Genomic DNA, 24,978 nt, shown 5'->3' with positions numbered 1-24,978 from the left:
AAACAATACATTGTAATGCAAAAAACATAACTATTTTATTCCAGTGTTGGGGAAATTTACTTTAGAAAGTAATGCATTACAATATTTTACTACCCAAAAAGTAACTAGTTGTGTTACTTAGTTACTTTTTAAGGCAAGTCATGCATTATGTTACTGTAGGAGCCATACATTGCATATTGGCGATTGGCTACAAGCTGTCAGTACGAGAGTACATAACTGTGGCTTCACCACATTGAGGAAGAGACCGTTGGTAGGAAGAACAAAGTTTTTGACCATAACGTAACAAAACTTAAGGTAACAGAGAAGTGTGCATTATAGATGAAGGAAAGTTTTTTATTTGCATCTATTTTGCCTACGGACTCTCACTCTACCAACAATAGTGGCAATGGAACGCTGCTACAGTTAGTTTGCAGTTATTTTTTCTGACCGGCCTGAAGTTTGGACTTGCAGGGGTTTATTTTTCTTCTTTTTTTAAATAGAGGAGCTCTGCAACTAACAATGCACTGAATAACCTTCATTTACCTTAAAAAAAAAAAAAAAAAAACGCATAAAAAATGAATGTAGGATAATTTTATCTTCTGAGAACTTCCCGACCCCAGAGCTGTGCATGCCGTATACAGATAAATGAAAGTTTAAAGCAATGCGTTAGCTACTTTTGCACTTTTTGTCTTATTAAGAAGTCACAGTCCATTCAGATAATCCTCTTTTCCTCAATGTGTTCAAATAAAAAGAGAATATTTCCATCGCAGAAATGGAAGGCTCATCATTTCTGTCTGTTCCTGCATTCTCTCCTTGCATGCCGGATTCAACGTGACTACGTTCATTTTAATTCAGCAAATTAATTAAACTAAAAAGTAACTCGCACTACAATTTTTAAAAAGTAACTCAAATGTTATAAGTTAATTTTGAAAAGTAATGCGTTACTCTACTCCACAGGTGTCAAAGCCAGTTCCTGGAGGGCCAAGCCCTGCACAGTTTAGTTATAACCCTGTTTGAACATGCTTACCTGTAGGTTTCAAACAAGCCTGAAGGAACTCAATTAGTTTGAGCAGGTGTGTTTAATTAGGGTTGGAACTAAACTGTGCAGAGCAGCGGCCTCTCGTTACTTTTACTCGTTACTTCGAAAATTAATATTATTACATAACTTGCTTTACTTGTAATGCATTACCCCCAAAACTGTTATAATCTATAAACATTCTTAATATTGTGATAAACTTTTATTGTATAATTTATACCACATTAATCACTGCTATTTGTTTACAAAATAAATACGAATTTCCCAATTTATATTAAAAATTGCCTTAATGAGAATTGTAATTAATAATGCTTCTTAACGTAATAAAAAGCTAGACTGCTTTAATGAAATGCAAATAAGAGGGGAAAAATATTGCAATGCAAAAAAATAACTATTGTAATCTATAAAATTATTAATATTGTGATAAACTTATTGTGTAATGTAAGATGGACTAAATACATTTCCTCATTTAATGAGAATCATAACCAACGATTTTGCACTCGTTGTCCAAAAAAATATTGAAATATTATTATTAAACATTATATTTAATGCTAATTAAAAGCAAAAAAATGGGTGGAAAATTATTGCAATGCAAAAAAAAAAAAAACCTAACTATTGTAGTCTAAAAAAAAAAAAAACATTCCTAATATTGTAGTAAAAATAACTGCTATTTATTTCACAAATAAGTTAATACATTTTCCCATTTAAAAAAAATCATTTTAAGTAATGAGAATTGCAGATAAAGCCACCATGCAAAAAAACAACGTCATATTCTTCATGCAAAACTTTCCCTTAATGCTCATTTTGGGTGTGAATGTGACAATTTTTTTCCCTGTAATGCCCTGTAAAACTGAAGAGTGTGCAGGAGGCCAAAGAGCCCCGTTCAGTGCAGCATTGAGCAGTGGCACCAGGAGATCAGATACAGTACATGGGGAGGAGAAAGGGAGGAGCAAGGCAACATCACTGTCTGCACTGAAAAAAATTATCCATTGTATTTAACAAATTCCTTTAAGGTAAGTGGTATAAATGTGTATAAATATGGGATAAATGTAAACAAATCAAATTGAATTTAGTAAGTTCAACTTAATTAGCTTCAAATCAGCCCATATAAATAATTAGCAAAGCACTTACCTTAAATAAAAAAGTAAACCCAATGAATCATTTTTTTTTAGTGTGTGTGTGCATATAGGAGTACATACAGTAGCAGCCGGACGTCATCAGTGTCAGCAAACCCTCATCAGATGGAGGAAAACAACCTTCAGGAGACTCTCTGCTGCTCCTACTGTCAGCAAATCAGCTAAACTCACGACAGACCAGCTTTGAATCTCACAAAAAAAATACACATTTTATTATTAATTTAAAAGAAGGAAGATTAAGTCTTATATGTTGCATTGAAAGCAATCATTTTATGGCCTTCACGCTTATTATTAGTACTGTAATGCAAAACAAATATTAATGTAAAGCAAAAATGCTTTCTTACTATGATCTCATCATAACGGAAAAAATTGTTGTAAATCACAAGAAAAAAAATGTATTATATAGCAATAAAATAAAATTACATTAAAATTAATGCATGGCAATAAAAAGAAATGATTGTGTTATGAAAAAATCTACTGTAAAGCCAACATTTTTTATACTTTAATGCAAAAAAAACTACATAATTCTTATTATTGTATATATTTGTTTACACTTTTTAATCGTCTGTATTTGCTGCGCTGACTTTAAATATATACTAATTAAATTAACCTTTATAAAATATAATAATTACTGCAAATGAGCCAAATACCAAATTATTCACAATTCCCAAAGTAAAAAGAAACCCTTAATATCCCTACCAAACAAATAATCCTGTCTTCTTCTTTAAATATTGAAGTGAAAGATAACCTGGATGTATTTTTTGTGAGATTCACCTACAGCGCTGCATAAATGTGCTCGATCAGTTTGAGAAGATGCTCTTGAATGACATTTGGACTGTGATTCTGTGATTATAATCAGCTGCTCCACACAGTTAAACTACAAAATACAATCAATCTCCATATGGACAAAAAACAGCCCCATCATCATAAATGGACTCCTATGATAATGATAATAATAATATTAAGGCCACTGGAGCTAGACATAACGAGCAGTGAAAATCCATTATGCAATGATTGTGAGATGTTCAAAATGCGTTACTATTCTCTTTTGAATCAATACGGAGTTAAATTTTTAACAGAAGATAGCACTCTAAGCTAGTTTTTTAAACAGCAGATTGCGCTCTAGGCTAGTTCTTAACAGGAGAGGGCGCTCCATGCTAGTTTTTTAACAGGAGACAGGGCTCTAGTCTAATTTTTAGAGCAGTAAATGGCGCTCTAGGCTAGTTTTTACTGCAGTAGATGGCGCTCTAGGCTAGTTTTTAATAACTAGTCTAGAGCATCCTCTGCTGTTCAAAAGTACCCTAGAGCGCCATCTACTGTTAAAAACTAGCGTAGAGTGCCATTTGCTCTGCTAATAAAAACTAGCCTAGAGCTCTGTCTGTTGTTAAAAACTAGCCTAGAGCTCTGTCTGTTGTTAAAAACTAGCCTAGAGCGCTGACTGCTGTCAAAAAAACTAGCCTAGAACACCATCTGTTGTTTACAACTAGCCTAGGGCACCGTCTGCTGTTAGAAACTACCCTAGAGCAACGTTTGCTGTTAGAAACTACCCTAGAGCACCGTCTGCTGGTAAAAACTAGCACAGAGCAACGTTTGCGGTTAAAAACTAGCCTAGAGCACCGTCTGCTGTTAAAAACTAGCCTAAAACACCATCTGCTGTTAAAAACTAGCCTAGAGCACCGTCTGCTGTTAAAAACTAGCCTAGAATGCAGTCTGCTGTTCAAATCTAGCCTAGAGCACCATCTGCTGTTCAAAACTAGCCTAAAACATCAACTGCTGTTAAAAACTAGCCTAGAGCGCTGTCTGCTGTTAAAAACTAGCCTAGAGCAACATCTGCTGATAAAAACTAACCTACAGCACCATCTGCTGTTCAAAACTAGCCTAGACCACCATCTGCTGTTCCAACCTAGCCTAGAGCACCGTCTGCTGTTAAAAACTAGCCTAGAATGCAGTCTGCTGTTCAAATCTAGCCTAGAGCACCATCTGCTGTTCAAAACTAGCCTAAAACATCATCTGCTGGTAAAAACTAGCCTAGAGCGCCGTCTGCTGTTCAAAACTAGCCTAGACCACCATCTGCTGTTCAAACCTAGCCTAGAGCGCCGTCTGCTGGTAAAAAAACTAGCCTAGATCGCCATCTGCTAGTAAAAACTAGCCTAGAGCGACGTCTGCATGTTAAAAACTAGCCTAGAGCGCCATCTGCTGTTAAACACTAGTCTAGAGCAGTCATCTGTTAAAACTATCCTAGAGCACCATCTGCTGTTCAAAACTAGCCTACAGCGCCGTCTGTTATTCAAAACTAACCTAGGGTGCCCTCTGTTGTTCAAATCTAGCCTAGAGCGCCCTCTGCTGGTTAAAACTAGCCTAGAGCACCGTCTGCTGTTAAAAACTAGCCTAGAATGCAGTCTGCTGTTCAAATCTAGCCTAGAGCATTTCAAAATTAGCCCAGAGTGCCGTCTACTGTTCAAAACTAGCCTAAAGCGCCCTCTGATGTTCAAAACTAGCCTAGAGCACCATCTGTTGTTTAAACCTAGCCTAGAAAGTGTCTGATGTTCAAAACTAGCCTAGAGCACCATCTGTTGTTTAAACCTAGCCTAGAAAGTGTCTGATGTTCAAAACTAGCCTAGAGCACCATCTGCTGCTAAAAATTATTCTCTAAATGGATTCACTAAAGAATTGCAATGCATATGAAAATCTCACAATCGATGCAAAATCTGCGTTCAGCTCTCCTACATCTCTCCCTCCTCCTCCTCCTCGTCGTCCTCTTTCTCGGGCAGCTGCATCTTAATCCAGCCTTCGCCGCCGGCGTGTCCGTGTTTCTTCTGGTGTCGTTTGTAGTTGTCCCAGTGGCCGGTGGTGTACCCGCAGTGCTGGCATTTAAAGGGTTTTTCTCCGGTGTGCCGCAGCATGTGTCGCTTCAGGTTCATGCTCTGGTTGCAGCTGTAACTGCACACGCTGCACTGGAACGGCTTGGAGCCCGAATGGATGCGCTCGTGCCGCTTCAGATTGGCCAGGTTTCCGCAGGCGTAATCGCACACACGGCACTTGTAAGGCTTTTCGCCGGTGTGCACGCGGTGGTGCCGTTTAAGGTTGTCGAAGTGCGCGGACGCATAGCTGCACTGCGGACACTTGTAGGGCTTTTCTCCGCTGTGCGTCTTCATGTGGCGAGCGAGATGGTTGGGATACTGCGTGACGAACGGACATGATGTGCATGGAAACAGCTTATCGTCTTTGTCCGGGGAGCTTTTGGAGAGCATGTCTAGTGTGCATTTGCTGCAGATCTGCGGCGCCGTGGCCTCCTCGTCGTCCAGCACGGCTCCACACACGCGGCAGCTGAAGGGGAACAGCAGCTCAGGCAGAGGGTCAGACTCTCCAGACAAACCCTCGTTGTGCAGCAGGGCTGGAGGAGGAAGATGGGAAGGAAGATGATGATTATGATGATGATCGTAGTTTTGGAGGAAGTCTGGGTCGCTGCTGATGTGCAGAGTGAGGTCCGACACCACAGATTCTGAAACACACACACACACACACACACACACACACAATTAATCTTCCTCTTTATGGAGAATACCGTTTTAGGAACTTCATCACTTCTACTTCCCTATACAATGTGCTGTGCTTCCTCTTTTGGTTTGCAGCATAAAGTGCAAAATGTGTAAAGAATCAGATGCAAGCAGTGGGTATTTACAACAGCAAAAAATAAATAAATGTGTGTGTCTATACATGTTTGTGTGTATGCATGCAAATATAAAAGTATGTATATCTATCTACCGTATCAATCTACCTACCTATCTACCTATCTACCTATCCACCTATCTATCTATCTATCTATCTATCTATCTATCTATCTATCTATCTATCTATCTATCTATCTATCTATCTATCTATCTATCTATCTATCTATCTATCTATCTATCTATCTATCTATCTATCTATCTATCTATCTATCCATCCATCTGTATATCTATCTATCTATCTATCTATCTATCTATCTATCTATCTATCTATCTATCTATCTATCTATCTATCTATCTATCTATCTATCTATCTATCTATCTATCTATCTATCTATCTATCTATCTATCTATCTACAGTGCGTCAGGGAAAGTATTCATAGCGCTTCACTTTTTCCACATTTTTTTGTTAACGTCTGATTCCAAAATGGATTAAAGTCCTTAATATTTTTTTTCATTCTATACACAATACCCCATAATGTCAATGTGAAAAAAAGGTTTTTTGAAATAGTTAAAAATTTATGAAAAATAAAACACCTGAAAAATCACGTGCGCAAGTATTTACAGCGTTTGCTGAGAATCTCTAAATTGAGCTCAGGTACATTCTGTTTCCAGTTCACCTGTGGTCAATTCAGTTGATTAGACATGATTTGAAAAGGCGTACACCTGTCTATATAAGGTCCCAGGGTTGACAGTGCATGTCAAAACACAAACCAAGCATGAAGACAAAGGAATTGCCGGCAGACCTCAGAGACAGGATTGTCTCGAGGCACAAGGCTGGGGAAGTTTTAGAGAAAAATGTCGGCTGCTCTGAATGTTCCAATGAGCACAGTGGCCTCCATCATCCATAAGTGGAAGATGTTTGGAACCACCATGACTCTGTCTGAGCTCCAGCGTAATTGTGTGGAGAGAGGAGAACCTTACAGAAGAACAACCATCTGTGCAGCAATCCACCAATCAGGCCTGTATGATAAAGTGCACATACTGAAGACACTCCCCGCCTGGAATTTGCCAAAAGGCAACTGAAAGACTCTCAGACCAAAAAAAACAAAATTCTCTGCTCTGATGAGACTAAAATTAAACTCTTTGGAGTGAATGCCAGGCGTTGCGTTTGGAGAAAACCAGGCACCGCTCATCACCAGGCTAATACCCTCTCTATAGTGAAGCATGGTGGTGGCAGCATCATGCTGTGGGGATGTTTTTCAGCAGCAAAAACTGAAAAACTTGTCAGGATAGAGGAAAAGATGAATGCACCAATGTTCAGAGACATCCTGAAAGAAGACCTGCTTTAGAGTGCTCTTGACCTCAGACTGCGGCGACGGTACATCTTCCAGCAGGACAATGACACAAAGCACACCACCAAAATATCAATGGAGTGGCTTTACGAATCGGTGAATGTCCTTAAGTGGCCCAGCCAAAGCCCAGACCTACATCCTATTGAACATCTCTGGAGGGATCTGAAAATGAGATCTGAAAATGGCTGTACACTGCCGCATCCCATCCAACCTGATAGTGCTTGAGAGGTATTGCAAAGAGGAATGGGAAAAAAATTCCCAAAGACAGGTGTGTCAAGCTTGTGGATCATATTCAAAAAGACTTAAGGCTGTAATTGCTGCCAAAGGTGCATCAACAAAGTATTTACCAAAGGCTGTGAATACTGATGTACATGCGATTTTTCAGTTTTTTTTTTTAATTTTGAATACATTTGCAATAAAAATAATCTTGTTTCACATTGTCATTATGGGGTATTGTGTGTAGAGTTGAGCAAATAAATGTATATAAAAAAAAATTTTCCAATAAAATGTTTGGTATGGTTGTTACAATGTCACTATTTGACCAAGAGAATTAAATTATATATCGGTAAAACTCCAAAAGAAATAATCCAAAACAAATCAGTGTTCCACCAGTTTTGATGAAGTGAACGAATAGAATTTTTCCTAGCAGCAAATATTAATCTAAGCAAAATTAATGCCGAGTTTGAAGACTGCATGATTTTAGCCTCAATCTTGACTCGCCAACAGGTTTTGAAAAATCTCCTACAAGTGCTTGAAATCACCAGCAAATCGATGCTCGTTCACATAACGTGACAATCAAACAATATGAACAATCAAAGACGTGATCTGACAGAATCAACATTGAGTCGCCCACACCTGTGAGATTTTTGTCATGGTAGATATCTGGAGCTGATTCAAATCATGCCGTGTGAAATGTGTTCTGATTGAAAATAACATCGGTGATTACCTACAGCCAATCAGAGAGCAGCATCCACTAGTGTGGGTATCTGCAGGCCAGCGGAAGGGTTGGGGGCAAAGTTAAAAGGGCATCTTTTTGGTCTATTTGGACCCAAGAAAAGGAGGAGAAACTAGTGTAAAACTGGCAGGAGCACCCGTGTCTGTTTGACATGTCATCTGAGCAATCCCACAACCAGGTCGATGAGGAAATACAGGAAATTGCTATGCTATGAGATGCATCAGTTACCTTCCGTTAAGGCAGTAGTTTTGTCCTCCTTATGGCTCTTGGTGTGTTTCTTTAGAGAGTGGCTGTTGCTGGCTCTGAAGTCGCAGTGTGCGCAGCTGAGCTCTTTCTCCTGCGTGTGCATGCGCTGGTGCCTCTTCAGGTTTCCCAGAGAATTGCATGCGAAAGTGCAGAACTGGCATTTGTACGGCTTCTCTCCGGTGTGTGTGCGCACGTGCCTCTGCAGATTCACCAGCTGCGCCGACGCGTACACACAGTGCGGACACTGGTACGGTTTCTCACCGTTGTGTGTCTTCATGTGCCGCTTCAAGTGATTGGAGTAGCGCGAGCTGAAACTGCACAGCTTGCAGGAGAACGTTTTAGACGTGTTTCCATCAGATCTGCTGTGGTTTAGGTTTTCTAGTGTGTTGTCTGCTGGATGAGTGGGCTCCAGGGATCGGTCCTGCCGGTCAGTTTCTCCACATTGAAGGCAGTAGAGGCCACTCAAAGGGTCACCCAGCAGCTGGCCGCACTGTCTGCAGGACAGATAGGGTGCAAACGCAGCTTCGGGAGCCATTTCTTCACGCTCGCTCTCGGTGTCTCGAGGGTCCTCGAAGTCACTCTCGATACCGAGACGGTTGTAGCTGGAGCAGTCTTCATCACTGAAACCGTACACCGGCATGCCCATATCAGCCGCCACAGAGTCTAACAGGACATCACAAGAGATGATTGGTTATGCAGTATTTGTTTTGTTTTTTCGCAGTTAATATTTATTTATTGAGCTTTTTCATTTGCAATTTAAAGCAGTACGTTACCCCTCCATTACCACAATCATAGCATTGAAAGAAAAAAGAAAGAAAAAAGGGTATTTATATGAATAAAACTAAGATAACATAAAGATAACCAAACACTTTTATTTTTTTAAAACTATTATTATTAGTTAAAAAAATGTAATTTATTTTTTACTGCTTAAAAATATAAAATATAAAATATATAAATATAAATAAATCAAATCAATCAATCAATGATAAATAAATAATAAATAAATTGCAGACACACGGAATCTGTATGCGCAAAAATCCGCAGATTTACGCTCATTTTTAGCCATCATTGAGTATTTACTTGTGTAAATGTGTGTAACTTTATATTATGTTATATTTATTCAGTTTTTAAATTGATTTCTCTAATATTATTGTGATATAATAGAGTATAAATAATAGATAAATAATACAGTAAAGCATTCATGATTTATTTACAATACAGTTTGTGAAGTAATATTTTCTGTCTTCTAGTAGATATATTATATGAGAGATTTGCTGTGTTGACCAAATAAGTGGGTCTAATTGGATTTGCATAGTAAACATTCAAAGTTTAAAATGTATATATTTTTTATTTCATATATTAAGTTTTTAGTTATGATAATCATTCCGCATAAATCTGCAGACTTTTTGCAAAATTATTATTTGTACTACAACTAATTAAAATAGCAATTGTTATATTATTATTATTATTATATATAAAAAATAAATTATTATAATTATATCAAAAAGTATATGAATAATATCAACAGTAATAAATAATATTATTATATTAATAAAGAAAGGCTTTAAGAGTGTCTTTTTGGGTAAAGCAATATAATTTTCTAATAAATATAAGATAAAAGAATATAATGTATATTATTCATATATATATATATATATATATATATATATATATATATATATATATATATATATATATATATATATATAAAATTTAACCTAATCATACCAATAATTAATTGAATTTAATAATTAATAATTTACCAAAAAATAACAAAACTTCTACAATAATAGCAAATGCTTTGTATGGAATAGTTTAGCTAAATTATTCAGAGTCAATTATTACATAGATAAGGCACTGGTTGGCATTTTGGATTTGGCATTTTTACAGCAGAAAAATATTTATTATTATTATTATTATTAATAATAATTGTAGCGGCTTTCCAATTGCTGCTATTGTTGATAGGTTAAGCAAGGTTTTTTTTTTGCATTAAAAGTCAGAGTCTGTAGGTAAAACAGATGCAATAAAAACGTCATTATTTTCCAATCAACAAAATTCCTTCATCTATATTACACTGCTCTCGTTACTTTATGTTACGGTCAAAGACTCTGTGGTTGCGTCCAAAACCGCATACTTCCATACTATATAGTACGCTAAAATCAGTATGTAAGCAGAGTAGTATGTCCAAATTCATAGAATTCGAAAAACAGTATGCAAGAAGTACCCGGATGACTTACTACTTCCGGCGAGATTCTGGAGTGCGCATCCCATGCATGCTGCGCTATCCCATAATGCCCCGCGAGCGAATTCATGAATGGGAGTAAAGCGACGCAAATTACGCAGGTACGTCACGTGACTATGTCAAAATGGCGGATGTAGTACATCCGAATTCCATTCATACTTTTCACATTCATACTGTATAGAACTTGATGGTCACAGAAAAGTTTGCGCTGTTATAATTCACTTACCGTTTAATACGTTTTTGATTTTAACCCGCTACTTAAAAAATGATCGAATATTTTGAATAAGAAGCTGTAATGTAGCCGTGGCGGGATGAATTTTGGTGCGGCGCCCCGCCACGGAAGAATGAATGTAGCAGAAACCATGTAATAATAATAATAATAATATTAAATTACTACAACTTATTATTGATAATATAATAAAAATAAATTATTATAATGATATTTCAAAAATATAAATAATAATAACAATAAGAAATATTATTATATCACTGAATAAAGGCCTTAAGGGTGGCTTTTTGGGTCAGTGAAAACAACAACAAAATGATGTAATAAATAAAACAATTATATAATATAACATGAATATTATTTATTATTATATTTTTACCTTTACATAAAATTACCAATAATTTATTTAATAAAAGATAATTTACCAAAAAAAAAACAAAAAAAACAAAACACTACAATAAGAGTTAATGCCTAGTATGGAATAGTAGCAAATAATGCTGGATGAATTATTACATCGATGAGGGCCTGGTTGGCATTTTGGATCTGTGGCAGCGACAGTAAAACAATTTTTTATAATTAATAATAATAAAATTATTACTACAACTAATTTTATAATACTTCAGTGAATAATAATATTGCACAATAATATAATGTAATAAAATATTACATAATGTAATATTTGAAGGAATTTTTGAAGCTAATTAATTAATTAAAAAATTGAATAACATTACTTTTACACTTAGACTTGTACCATTGGCACAGGTTTGGAACAGTAAAAAACAAAATGCTTAAAACTTGAAGTCGTCTAAAAGTAATTCATATTCCGTCACTGACCCGAATCCCTTTCAAAGCCAACAATTCTGTAGTCATTTTCTCCAAAGCCCAGTTCCTGTCCGAGGAGGAAGTCGCTCTCCAGCACCAGGCTTTCCTGATTACCAGCAGCCACTCCATCTTCAGCTCCCACTGCACACAAACAGCACATCACAGCTTGTACAATACAGTTTATTCACCATGCTGGAACAACTCATATTTACTGTATTACATTTTTAATTTCTATAGCTTTTGAGAATCTAAAATGAGCAATATATTGATAAATATTGTTATAATAGCGGTTTTAACATTCAGTTATGATTGAATTGCCTCTTGTTACAGTTCTGAAATAGTTTGATAACAAGCAGGAAACATTCATGGACCAATGACATCCCCATATTGAAAATGTCTATAATAAGGCCACATTTTCAAGTTTTGAAGTGAGGAACTTAAAGTCTCTGGTGCTGATGTTTTACTCGTTATCCAGCTTGACAAGCATGACAATTTGGCGTTAGCTTGTTTATCTTTAGAGCTGCAACTGAAAAAAATCAAAGCGGGGTCTGGCGCTGAGCCAGAGAGAGCTTGCGCTGAGCAGAGCTCTCAGTAAAGGGACAGTTGGAAAAATGCTTCTTTTTTTCAAATACAAAACCAACTTAACCCTGCTGAGAAAGACATATTATCACAATTATGCAGCGTTCTAACCGCCTAATGCCTAACTTATGTTTTAGACATGTAAATACACACAAGTACTGGTAAAACAAAACATTTAGAGTTTGTAAAACACAAGGAAGTCTAACAATTCATTCAAATATAATTTGCCGATGTGGATTTCAGATACACATAGTGAAAGCAACTATAAAGTTGAATTTACTCTTCTCTAAGTTCACCAGCCACTTGCATGTATTTGGGGAGTAACTGGTGAATTTACATGCTGAATTTTACGTGTTCTACTTTTATGATTGAGACAATCCCATGGCCGTAAGTAAACATGGCGACGACCATCTCATGTTATAGATCACGATCACTTACACGTTTATGTGAACTGGTAAAACTTCTGTTTGAGATTATATCTCATTATAATATTTTTTTCTTAGCCAATTCGCAAATAATTTAACTTGTTTTCAGCAAAGAATCACTTAAGTTTGAGGTGTTTTTTTTCCAGAAAACAAGACTAATTCTTATGCTATTTCATGTGTCTAGTATGCATCTGTATTTAAAAATACTTAGATATTTGGATTGAAAACAGGACAAAACTACTTAATATTAATAATGAAATAAAAACTATTATTATTATTATTATTATAACAGCTCAGGGATAAGCATTTTTGGATAAATGGTTGGAAATGAATGCTTTTCTTTTTTTTTTTATCTGATTCAAAGATTGAAAAAGATTATCGACAAACTAATCGATTACTAAAATAATCGTTAGTTGCAGCCCTAATTTCAAGTGCATTTAAACTGTGTATAAGATCTTATAACATTTGTAGTTTTATCAAAGATTACCTGTTAATCTCTATAAATGCTGTTATTTTATTGCATTTGATTAATTAATTTCTGTACCTGTTACAATTAGACTCTCCAGAAAACTTTGATTTATGCAGAATATTGGTGCAAAAAAAATCATCCCAATCAATATAAAATTAGTAATTCTATCCAAATTGAGCTATTCAGTGGTACAATCTGGTACGATTCGGTATGCTTTCATGGCCGTTTCCACTGTCAAAAGCTACTTAAAAGCAAACCGTACCATACTACTTTTTGGGTATCCTTTCAAAAGCACGATAAAAGAGTACCGCCATTTTTAAATACACAGCAGAGACATTACACCGTAATATTATATACATATAATAATGAGCTATGGTCGACACAAACTTAGACAAATCATCTTGATGAATAGCCACAAAGCCAAAAGGAAAAACAGGATCTACTCTGTGCCCTATAATTGTTTACAAGGCCATCTAAAGCGCAAGCGGTTTTACTGTCTCACTTGCGCTTACCGCGCGTCTATATTAGAAATAACGAACTTCTTGAACTGATGATAATAATATGCACAAGATTACTGAAGTGCTTCTGACATCCGAACCTTTCAGAAATGGACAAACACGAGAGTGAAGTGTGAAAAAAACGAGAAAAAGGAGAAGTCGAAAAAAAAAAACTAAGGATCAAATTATTTTTTCAGCAACCGAAAAGTTGATCAAATTGCCATGTTTATCTATATCAGGGGTCACCCATCTCGGTCCTGGAGGGCCGGTGTCCCTGCAGGGTTTAGCTCCAGCTTGCCTCCAACACACCTGCCTGGATGTTTCAAGTATTCCTAGTAAGACCTTGATTAGCTTGTTCAGGTGTGTTTGATTAGGGTTAGAGCTAAAATCTGCAGGAAACCGGCCCTTCAGGACCGAGATTGGTGACCCCTGATCTATATCATCAGCTTTTGGAATATTATGATCTTGAAATGACGGAATTACTTTCGAACAAGAGGTTGTATGTGCTGCTGAAGATTAAAGATACAGATGAGAGGTTTGCACTGACGTTGCGTGTTGTTTTTGAAGCCAAATAAGGACTAAATGTATGCTGTGTGTAGTTTGTTTTGTAATTGATAACATATCGGAAACTGTAAGGGGCTGTATGTGTTCATATATGTTGCATTTATTTATTTATTTTTTTATAATTACAGACGTTACAGTAGGCTATTTTGCACTATTATTTATCTGCAGCTATAATCAAATCATGTTCATAGAAAACTTAGTAATGAACATTTATACAGTGGTTGTGTATAAAGCATCTGTTTTGTGAGAAGTGCTTCTCATATGATATGTGAACTAGCATACGGCTTTACTGTAGACATTTCCACCAGCGAAAATGACGTCGCCTGAAACTTTCAGTTGTACATCACGGCCACTACCACTAACATACTAGAGGAAACGGGCCATTAAGTCATTCGCTAAAACTGTATTTATATCACAATATACAGTGCTCAGCATATATATGTACAACCCTCACAAATCAAATTCATGTTTTCTATAGCAAGCTTCACAAAATTATATTTGTGCATATACATTGAATTAGTCAGTACTAGAGCCAAATCTGGAGCTAATCTGACAAAATAATGTATGATAGTACACTCAAATTTATGTTATAGAAAATATAAATAAAACATTGAAAAGAGCAAAATGCAAGAGAAACAATTTTTTATTGACATTTTGTAGTTTGTAATTCTTTTTAATATTTTGCTAGAATTTAAATTAGTGGTGGGTCGTTATCGGTGTAAACGTGCTGTGTTAATGTGAGACTTATCGCGCGAAAAAAATAAATAAATATCGGCGTTAATCTATTCTCAAAGTTGGGTTGGGAGCTGGCTCTATTCTACGCAAGCTATGGTGACTTTCACCTAGCTATTTTAGCGCGGATGTATACCTTACCGGTTAGCCATCTGACAAAAAAGTGCCCTTCTGAATCAAATCAGCAGGATGCCTGACCTTAACTGCAGTTTGCCAGTTTCACTTTAACTCATGACCATTTCATTCAAGGTGTCGTGAACAACTGTGGTATTAGACGCAAATAAGGAGTAAGAACTGGCGAGAGTGTTATGGAATTTCGTGACGCACGGCAAATGGAAAGAAAAAAATTCAGAATTTTCCGATGAGTGCGTGTGTGTTCAGTCTTTTAAGGACAGTTGCGTGTGTGGATCTTGTCAGAAAATATAGTGAAAAGTCCTCCATGGCAGTACTTGTTTGAATCTGATGTTTACTTTAATAATGCCACTAACATCTGAATACTCCACATGTCTTAATTCCATTTCTGTTTAGTTCAGTTATGAATTTAGTCGGATTAAAGTGATCAAAATAAATAAATAAAAATAAAAAAATCCCTGTTTGGAGCTTATATAGGTTTACAGTTTAACAGTTAAAAAACAAAAGTACATCTTATTGAACATCATTTATTTTCATCCCCAATTATCATAGTAGAACAGTTTCTCAAGCAGTTTGTGGTGCATTTTAGAAACAGGAGATGAGCCAATGGTCTAATGCGCCACCTGGCTTGAGAAACCCGTTCTCAAAGACTTACTATTTGGGTAGCACACATATTCTGAACTCATCAACAGAATTCAAAAGAGCCATTTTAATCTAGATTAATTCTGAAAAAAATGATCTATGCCCACCTATAATTTAAATGCATTATCTTCTTTTATTTCTAAAGACGTTCAGTGACTACAATATTATTTTAATAAATATGTCCGTTTAATAAATCAAAAAAAGTTCTTGCACCAATATAAATTTAATTATTTATTAAAATGCACCAATATATATTTAAATGCACCAATATATGTGACCAATATTCACCAAGAAATGGATAAAAATATTCATTTTCAAAATGTGGTGAGCTCATTTATGTTGAGCGCTGTATATAATCGCAGAAAAACAAAACATTGCAATGTCAAATTTTTTTTTTCCAATTTCATGCAGCCCTAACAGCTACATGAGCCCTGGAAGCTGAAATAAAGGTTATGATCGGAATGAATGGAGGAGGAAGGAATAGGAGGAGGAGGCGGCAGATAAAGCAGGGAGCGAGTCAGGGATGAGGCGACCCGAACCCACAGCAGGAACAAGAGACTGTCCAGAGGAAGCACAGTGAGGAAATAATGACGACAGAAGAGGAGGAAGTCAATCTGTTTTCACTGAGATAGAACCGAGCTTACAAACACATAACTCAATACAAAACTACAGCTTCTGCTTGATCATTTAGTCAAAAGTCTTTCCTTTAAAACTTAAAGAAAAGCTTAAGACTGACTAAAAAAAACATGCATGGTTGTCTTAACAGAGACAGCAAAAGGAAAGGACAACAAAACAAATAAAAAAATAGCATTTCAATATTTCCCAAATGGTGTTTAACAGAGCAAGGAATTTTTGACAGTATTTCCTATAATATTTTTTCTTCTGGAAAAAATGTTTGCTTTATTTCAGCACAGTTATATGCAGGAATCTTAAAGGTAATTTCAATACCTTTTTAAAGGCATTCTCAGAATATTTTAAGCAGTGTTGCCGACCTTGAAAATTATCTTAATTGAATTAACAAAAACATATTTTTTAAAGTGCAAAATACTAATTAAAGGTCACTTCAGTTATTTATTTTTACCATTAGCAAATAGTAGAAACAGCTGAGAGCAGGAACATAAGAAAAATATATATATTGTTAATTGACCAACTGCTAAAGGTTGTCTAAAAGGTGTCTAAAGTTTCAATTTCACACACAGCTTCTTGATGAATTTTTGATCCAGTTTCGAGCTGAAAAATATCTTTCACACAGGGGAGCAGATATAAGTTTTTGTTAAATTAATAAAAATGTGCAGTATGGTTAGTGCAAACATTTACATGATCAGATCTATTAAATCTGTATTTGTATTATAAGAAGATTATGGGTGTATTAATGTTCCCAAACCTTATTAAATTTATAATAATATATATTGCATATATTATCTGTAACAAATATACTTGCAGTAGATGGATAGAACAACACCTTTTCTCCACAGCACATAAAATAATGTGACTTTTAAGAATAATTTTATTTTTCAAAACTCATTTTATATGCATAATATATTGCACAGACTTCACCCTACTGCCCACAAGGGAAAAGTAGACAATGTAAATAGAGACAGAACTGCTAACTCATGTGCACTCCGCTAAAGAAAACGAAAGCAGAATCCGGGAAATGCTAGGCGATTTAGAAATCTTGGCTGAATTCATTTTGAGGTCCCAAATAGAGGACAAGTCCGGGAAAAAAACAGCATCATAAAAAAAAATTTGCATGATCAATGCATGTCAACAAAGTCCATCACAACAAACAAAAGCACACATCAAAGCCAGCCCAAACAGACTGAAGAACTGAAGTATCCATTATTCAAGCATTTGCAAGTCCCATGTCTTATGAGAAACGGTCAAAACGGCACAACAGATGCAATCATATATGCAAAGATATGATGCCTGCGCACATCGTCAGTAAAGACTGCTTCCAAAGACTAATACAAACACTTGACAAAAGATGCCGGCTGCCTTCTTGCACTCATTTCACACGATTTGCTATTACCGAAATGTTTGAGAAATGTAAGGCGGGCGTTGAACACGAGCTCAAGCAGGTTTACTGAAATCTTTGCCACGACCACAGATATGTGGTCCAGCAGAACAATGGAGCTGTAATGTAATGTAATGTAAAGTATTTTTTATTTAATGCCATATCAGCAACCGAGGCTATTTTCATGACAGGAATCTTTCAACAATAAATTACAATTTAAAAATCAACAAACAAAATAAAACATAAATCAAATAAGATTTTTTGCGTTAATACATGATAAACATTCTAAAATCTTTTCTGGTTTCACTTAAAAGAGTTCATTTCATAAAAAAAGTCTTCTGGAATCATTAAAAGCAAGACAGTCCAGTAAAATGTGTTTTATAGTAAGAGGAGTTTTGCAACACAAACACAGCGTGGGGTTTTTACCTTGGAGTATGTGTTATTCTCGTATGCCCAATACGACATCTGGTAAAAACTACTTGATCAAATCGATTGCTAAAATGTCTTAAAACTCTGTGTGAAATTTCAGGTTGGATTTCATGTAATTTATTGTTTTCTAATGCATCCCATTCCTTTTGCCACTTGTTTAAAATGTAAGCGTTTATAAAAGGTTTCATCTCTGACGGAGGGATTTGGCATTTGTTCACTACTTGCTTCAAAGCATCTTTAGCAGCTGCATCAGCTCCCTCATTGCCTGAAAGTCCGACATGTCCTGGAACCCAGCAGAAAATGATGTGATAAAACTGATTTTGTAGTTGGTGAACTTTAGTTAAAATATTATCAATCAAAGGATAATCATTCTTTGAAGATTCCATAACTTGGAGCCATGATTTAGAGTCTGTAAAAACGATAGATTTCTTTTGTTGGGCATTTTCTATATACTCCAATGCTAAAAGTAAAGCGCGGGCTTCAGCTGTGAATATGGAGCATTCTTTAGGCAGACTGATTCCATAATGTTGCTGACCAGTTACCATTGCTGCTGCTACGCCATTTTCCACAATGGAGCTGTACATGAGTGTAACGGTCCACTATATTAATGACAACTTTGGAATGAAAAGTCGATGTTGGCAAACAGCATTCTTCTCAGAAGATCACACTGGAGAAAATACATCTAAAAGTTTAAAAGAAGCTTTAGCATCATGGGGACTTTGTGAAGAGCAACAAGTGTCTATCACCGCATTTATTTTATGTTGTCTGTTTTAAAGACAATTTTACTACAGTTTTGTTTATTATACTTACTATGTTACTTCATTGTCAAATGTTTTATTATAAACTACTTGTGCACTGAATACATTTAAAATGTACATATGTAGCTTGTTTGAAAAAAGAAAAAAAAATAGCAAAAATCGCAATCGCAATATTCTTTCATAAAATTGCAATATGATTATTTTGTTCATATTGCTCATCCCTAGTGAAATCATATTATCAGTCAATGACTAAAAGTACATCAGTGTTTACAGTCAACGAAGTAGTGCTAATGTTGTTTTGAAGTCATACTTGCATGTGATTTCAGACCGAATATTCAAAGTACCATAGTAAACAATATAGGAAGCATGTCACAAGTTGTCACCGAACAAATGTCCGCAATACAAAACTAACTTTACCTCAATACATTAGATAATGAGAGAAAGATTGAACTTTGAGAATTACACTCCATTTGTACGCTCTTAATGATTACTGAAAAGAAATAAACACAATCATGCTTTTTCTTCACAGCAAATTAAACTAAAATGAAGTTAAAGACAACATTTAACCTGTTAATTGAAGTGAAATCAAGTGAGATGTGAATGTAAACTTACGCTTGACTGACAGCCTGAGAATTGAACTATTTTATAAATATTAATAAAGATTCGGAGATGACTTATAATATTAGAGAATATGTACAAGCTTTTAAGAGGAGTTTTAAAAACCTCAGATAATGATAGATTGAAATACGACAATAACACTTCGTTTATATGCTCTTGTTGACTGTTATTAAAAGAAATAAACACAATCATTGACACAAAGTCGGTTTTATATTCACACATTCAGACTTTCTTCTTAATATAATTTCAGAGAAGTATTATTAGCTGAATATTGAAATCATAGCAGCCAATGACTATCACAGTCAAAAAATAGTGCTAATGTTTTTTTAAGGCATAGCTACATGTGATTTCAGAGAGAATATTCATAGTAACATGGTAAACATTATAGGGAGCATGTCACAAGCTTTATCCCACAGTAAAGAAACTAAAATGAAGTTAAAGACAACATTAAACCTGTTAATAAAAGTGAAATTAAATGAGATGTGAATGTAACCTTACACTTGACTGACAGACTGAGGATTGAACTACTTTCTAAACATTAATAAAGATATGGAGATCATTTTCAATATTAAAAAGTATGTGCAGGCTTTTAATAGGAGTTATAAAAACCTCAGGTAATGATAGATTGAAATAAGAGAATAACACTTCGTTTGAGTGCTCTTGTTGATTATTATTAAAAGAAATAAACACAATCATTGAGGTAAAGTTGGTTTTATATCCACACATTCAGCTCTCTCCTTTATAATATAATTCCAGAGAATTATTATTTGCTGAATTCTGAAATCATATTAGCAGCCAATGACTATTACAGTCAAAAAATAGTGCTAATGTTGATTTAAGTCATAGCTACATGTTATTTCAGAGCGAATATTCATTACCATGGTAAACAATATAATATTAGGGGACATGTCACAAGCTTTATCCCACAGTAAATAAACTAAAATGAAGTTAAAGACAACATTAAATCTGTTAATAAAAGTGAAATCAAATGAGATGTGAATGTAAACTTACACTTGACTGACAGGCTGTGGATTGAACTACTTTCTAAATATTAATAAAGATTCGGAGATGACTTATAATATTAGAAAATATGTACAAGCTTTTAAGAGGAGTTTTAAAAACCTCAGATAATGATAGGTTGAAATACGAGAATAACACTTCGTTTGTATGCTCCTGTTGACTGTTATTAAAAGAAATAAACACAATCATTGACACAAAGTTGGTTTTATATTCACACATTCAGACTTTCTTCTTGATATAATTTCAGAGAAGTATTATTTGCTGAATACTGAAATCATATTAGCAGCCAATGACTATCACAGTCAAAAAATAGTGCTAATGTTGATTTAAAGGCATAGCTACATGTGATTTCAGAGAGAATATTCATAGTAACATGGTAAACATTATAGGGAGCATGTCACAAGCTTTATCCCATAGTAAATAAACTAAAATGAAGTTAAAGACAACATTAAACCTGTTAATAAAAGTGAAATTAAATGAGATGTGAATGTAACCTTACACTTGACTGACAGACTGAGGATTGAACTACTTTCTAAACATTAATAAAGATATGGAGATCATTTTTAATATTAAAAAGTATGTGCAGGCTTTTAATAGGAGTTATAAAAACCTCAGGTAATGATAGATTGAAATAAGAGAATAACACTTTGTTTGAATGCTCTTGTTGATTATTATTAAAAGAAATAAACACAAACATTGAGGTAAAGTTGGTTTTATATCCACACATTCAGCTCTCTCCTTTATAATATAATTCCAGAGAAGTATTATTTGCTGAATTCTGAAATCATATTAGCAGCCAATGACTATCACAGTCAAAAAATAGTGCTAATGTTGTTTCAAGGCATAGCTACATGTTATTTCAGAGCGAATATTCATTACCATGGTAAACAATATAATGTTAGGGGACATGTCACAAGCTTTATCCCACAGTAAATAAACTAAAATGAAGTTAAAGACAACATTAAACCTGTAAAAGTGAAATCAAATGAGATGTGAATGTAAACTTACACTTGACTGACAGACTGTGGATGGAACTACTTTCTAAATATCAATAAAGATTCGGAGATGACTTATAATATTAGAAAATATGTACAAGCTTTTAAGAGGAGTTTTAAAAACCTCAGGTAATGATAGATTGAAATATGAGAATAACACCCCCTTTTTATGCTGTTGTTGGGTATTGCCAAAAGAAATAAACACAAACATTGAGGTAAAGTTGGTTTTATATTCACACATTCAGACTTTCTCTTTTATAATATAATTCCAGAGAAGTATTATTTGCTAAATACTGAAATCATTTTAGCAGTTAATGACTATGACAGTCAAATTAATAGTGCTATTGTGGTTTTCAAGTTATAGTTACATGTGAATTCAGAGCGGATATTTATAGTAACATGGTAAACAATGTAAAGAGCATGGCACAAGCTTAATCCCAGAGTAAATTAAACTAAAATGAAGTTAAAGACAACATTATAACACTTAATAGAAGTGAAATCAAGTGAGATGTGAATGTAACCTTAAAAATTGATTGACAGGCTGAGAATTGAACTACTTCCTACATATTAATAAAGATACAGGGATGACTTATAATAGAAAATATGTAGAAGCATTTTAGAGGAGTTTTAAAACCTCAGATAATGATAGGTTGAAATACGAGAATAACACTCCGTTTGTATGCTCTTGTTGATTATTATTAAAAGAAATAAACACAATCATTGACACAAAGTCGGTTTTACATTCACACATTCAGACTTTCTTCTTAATATATAATTCCAGAGAAGCATTATTTGCTGAATATTGAAATCATATTAACAAACAATGAATATCACAGTCAAATAAACAGTGCTAATGTTGTTTTCAAGTCACAGTTATATGTGATTTCAGAGCGAATATTTATAGTACCATGGTAAACAATATAGGGAGCATGTCACAAGCTTTATCCCACAGTAAGTAAACTAAAATTAAGTTAAAGACAACATTAAACCTGTTAATAAAAGTGAAATCAAATGAGATGTGAATGTAAACTTACACTTGACTGACAGACTGTGGATTGAACTACTTTCTAAATATTAATAAAGGTTCGGAGATGACTTATAATATTAGAAAATATGTACAAGCTTTTAAGAGGAGTTTTAAAAACCTCAGATAATGATAGATTGAAATATGACAATAACACTTCGTTTGTATGCTCCAGTTGACTGTTATTAAAAGAAATAAACACAATCATTGACACAAAGTCGGGTTTATATTCACATATTCAGACTTTCTTCTTAATATAATTTCAGAGAAGTATTATTTGCTGAATATTGAAATCATATTAGCAGCCAATGACTATCAGTCAAAAAATAGTGCTAATGTTTTTTTAAGGCATAGCTACATGTGATTTCAGAGAGAATATTCATAGTAACATGGTAAACATTATAGGGAGCATGTCACAAGCTTTATCCCACAGTAAATTAAACTAAAATGAAGTTAAAGACAACATTAAACCTGTTAATAAAAGTGAAATTAAATGAGATGTGAATGTAACCTTACACTTGACTGACAGACTGAGGATTGAACTACTTTCTAAACATTAATAAAGATATGGAGATAATTTTCAATATTAAAAAGTATGTGCAGGCTTTTAATAGGAGTTATAAAAACCTCAGGTAATGATAGATTGAAATAAGAGAATAACACTCCGTTTGAGTGCTCTTGTTGATTATTATTAAAAGAAATAAACACAATCATTGAGGTAAAGTTGGTTTTATATTCACACATTCAGCTCTCTCCTTTATAATATAATTCCAGAGAAGTATTATTTGCTGAATACTGAAATCATTTTAGCAGTTAATGACTATCACAGTCAAATAAATAGTGCTAATGTGGTTTTCAAGTCATAGTTACATGTGATTTCAGAGCGAATATTCATAGTAACATGGTAAACAATATAAGGAGCATGTCACAAGCTTTATCCCACAGTAAATTAAACTAAAAGTGAAGTTAAAGACAACATTATAACTGTTAATAGAAGTGAAATCAAATGAGATGTGAATGTAACCTTACACGACTGACAGACTGAGGATTGAACTACTTTCTAAATATCAATAATGATATGAAGATAATTTTCAATATTATAAAGTATGTACAGGCTTTTAAGAGGAGTTTAAAAACCTCGATGGAGTTAAAGACGACATTAAACTGTTAATAGAAGTGAAATCAATTGAAAACTTACACTTGACAGGCTGAGGATTGGACTGTTTTCTCCTGGGCATTTTTGTCCTGATTGTGTGTCCTTATAATCAGCAGTTCCCTGTTGAGCTGATCTTCATCGCCATCATCTTCCTCTTCCTCATCTTCCTCCCGTGAACAAAGAGTTCCTCAAATCACTCGTAAACACCCGGCCAGACTCCCTTCATCACAAATATCCCCAAAAACCATGTCCAAACAACTGTTACTACTGGAGTTAGCGCGAGCTAATAATAAACTATAAATATTACACACATACAAAGCTATTAAACGCGGTCATTCACAAATATGTGACCTCCACATCGCCAAACTGAAGCTTGGAGACTCTTATTTACCTGCCTTAAATAAAAGCTAGCTAATTTAAGGTGTAATTTGAGTTCATCCTGTTGTCAATCGAAGGCTAACTAGCATGACGGCTAGCCTCAAAAGCAGAACTTACAATAAAAGTCCAGTGTTTGTAAGTTTGTAAGCAGCAGCGGGGACATTAGCCTCTCTCCGTGATAAATCACTGGTTTGTGTGGATTTCTGTGCCGCTAAAGTGTCTCCGTGAGCTGGAGAAGTGAAAGTCCACAAGTTTCATTGCTGCTGGAGTTGTTGTTATGGGAATGTGCAGCACAGGAAGTGATTGAAAGAGTTCAGTGTGAAACGGAGAAACAGCGACATCCAATGGACACTATGAGAGCTGCAGCGCTCATTTCTTTCAATAATAATAATAATAATAATAATAATAATAATAATAATAATAATAATTTTATCTCTTAAATTAATATACATTTACAAGGTTATTCTGCATTGAGAGGATTCACAATCGTTTCACCATCGATATCGTCGATGTGCGAATTACACACTGACAGTTGGGGGTGGCGTCAACTTTTTTGGGTAGTAGTTTGGTAATACAAGCTTCAGTGAATCAAATTTATAAATGGATTTCAATTACATCTAATTTATTAATAAAACTTATACATTTTCAGTGTATTTTATTCACTATTTTAGAAGTGACTGTAGGTCAAACTATACAAACTATGTGTTTAATATATATATATTTTAGGCTACATGCAGATATAAACAAGTATTTTACAAAAAAAAGTTTTGTGAACACTTAAGATGTCTATCGTGCTCTAAATCTGCCAGTTTCAGACTGTTGGATGTGTTTTTCATACCATTGATTAGCGCATTATGCATTCACAACCGTTATATATATAT

The 24,978-nt window shown here is 34.7% G+C and overlaps 1 protein-coding gene and 2 long non-coding RNA genes across 9 annotated transcripts in view; 1 reads left to right on the top strand and 2 right to left on the bottom strand.

Annotated features, from left to right (window-relative positions):
- LOC141378508 (uncharacterized) overlaps positions 1-24,978 on the top strand; it is an 842,893-nt gene that overhangs the window by 25,011 nt on the left and 792,904 nt on the right. The window lies entirely within an intron of this gene.
- On the bottom strand, positions 1,665-24,398 carry znf513b (zinc finger protein 513b). 7 transcript variants are annotated; one of them, XR_015512912.1, is made up of 6 exons: positions 23,762-24,398; positions 11,678-11,806; positions 8,358-9,038; positions 4,735-5,653; positions 4,577-4,675; positions 1,665-4,524 (listed from the first exon to the last, which is right to left on the bottom strand). XR_015512912.1 is itself a non-coding variant. In XM_087290030.1 (4 exons), the coding sequence occupies exons 1-4, from the start codon at positions 23,799-23,801 to the stop codon at positions 4,875-4,877; spliced, it is 1,629 nt and encodes a 542-aa protein (XP_087146156.1). In that variant the 5' UTR covers positions 23,802-24,398; the 3' UTR covers positions 1,665-4,874. The 7 variants fall into 7 exon arrangements, 1 of the variants encoding a protein (XP_087146156.1); XR_015512913.1 differs by having other exon boundaries at positions 4,577-4,721; positions 4,778-5,653; XR_015512910.1 differs by lacking the exon at positions 4,577-4,675 and having other exon boundaries at positions 1,665-4,564; positions 4,676-5,653.
- Positions 13,005-17,517, bottom strand: LOC147839895 (uncharacterized). The gene is made up of 2 exons (XR_015513066.1): positions 14,255-17,517; positions 13,005-14,099 (listed from the first exon to the last, which is right to left on the bottom strand). It is a non-coding gene; the product is annotated as an uncharacterized LOC147839895 (long non-coding RNA).

This window comes from Danio rerio, chromosome 17 (assembly GCF_052040795.2).
Source record: "Danio rerio strain M-AB ecotype USA chromosome 17, GRCz13ab, whole genome shotgun sequence".
Classification (NCBI taxonomy): domain Eukaryota; kingdom Metazoa; phylum Chordata; class Actinopteri; order Cypriniformes; family Danionidae; genus Danio; species Danio rerio.
This window is presented reverse-complemented; position numbering and strand designations above follow the sequence as displayed.

Excerpts from the sequence above, each read along its gene's own strand:
- znf513b (XM_087290030.1), bottom strand. The coding sequence starts at position 23,801 with ATGCCCAGGAGAAAACAGTCCAATCCTCAGCCTGTCAAGT. Across the intron at positions 9,039-11,677 it reads TGGCTTTGAAAGGGATTCGG|ACTCTGTGGCGGCTGATATG; the intron begins GTCAGTGACGGA and ends ATGTCCTGTTAG. Across the intron at positions 5,654-8,357 it reads AACTACTGCCTTAACGGAAG|AATCTGTGGTGTCGGACCTC; the intron begins GTAACTGATGCA and ends TGTGTGTTTCAG.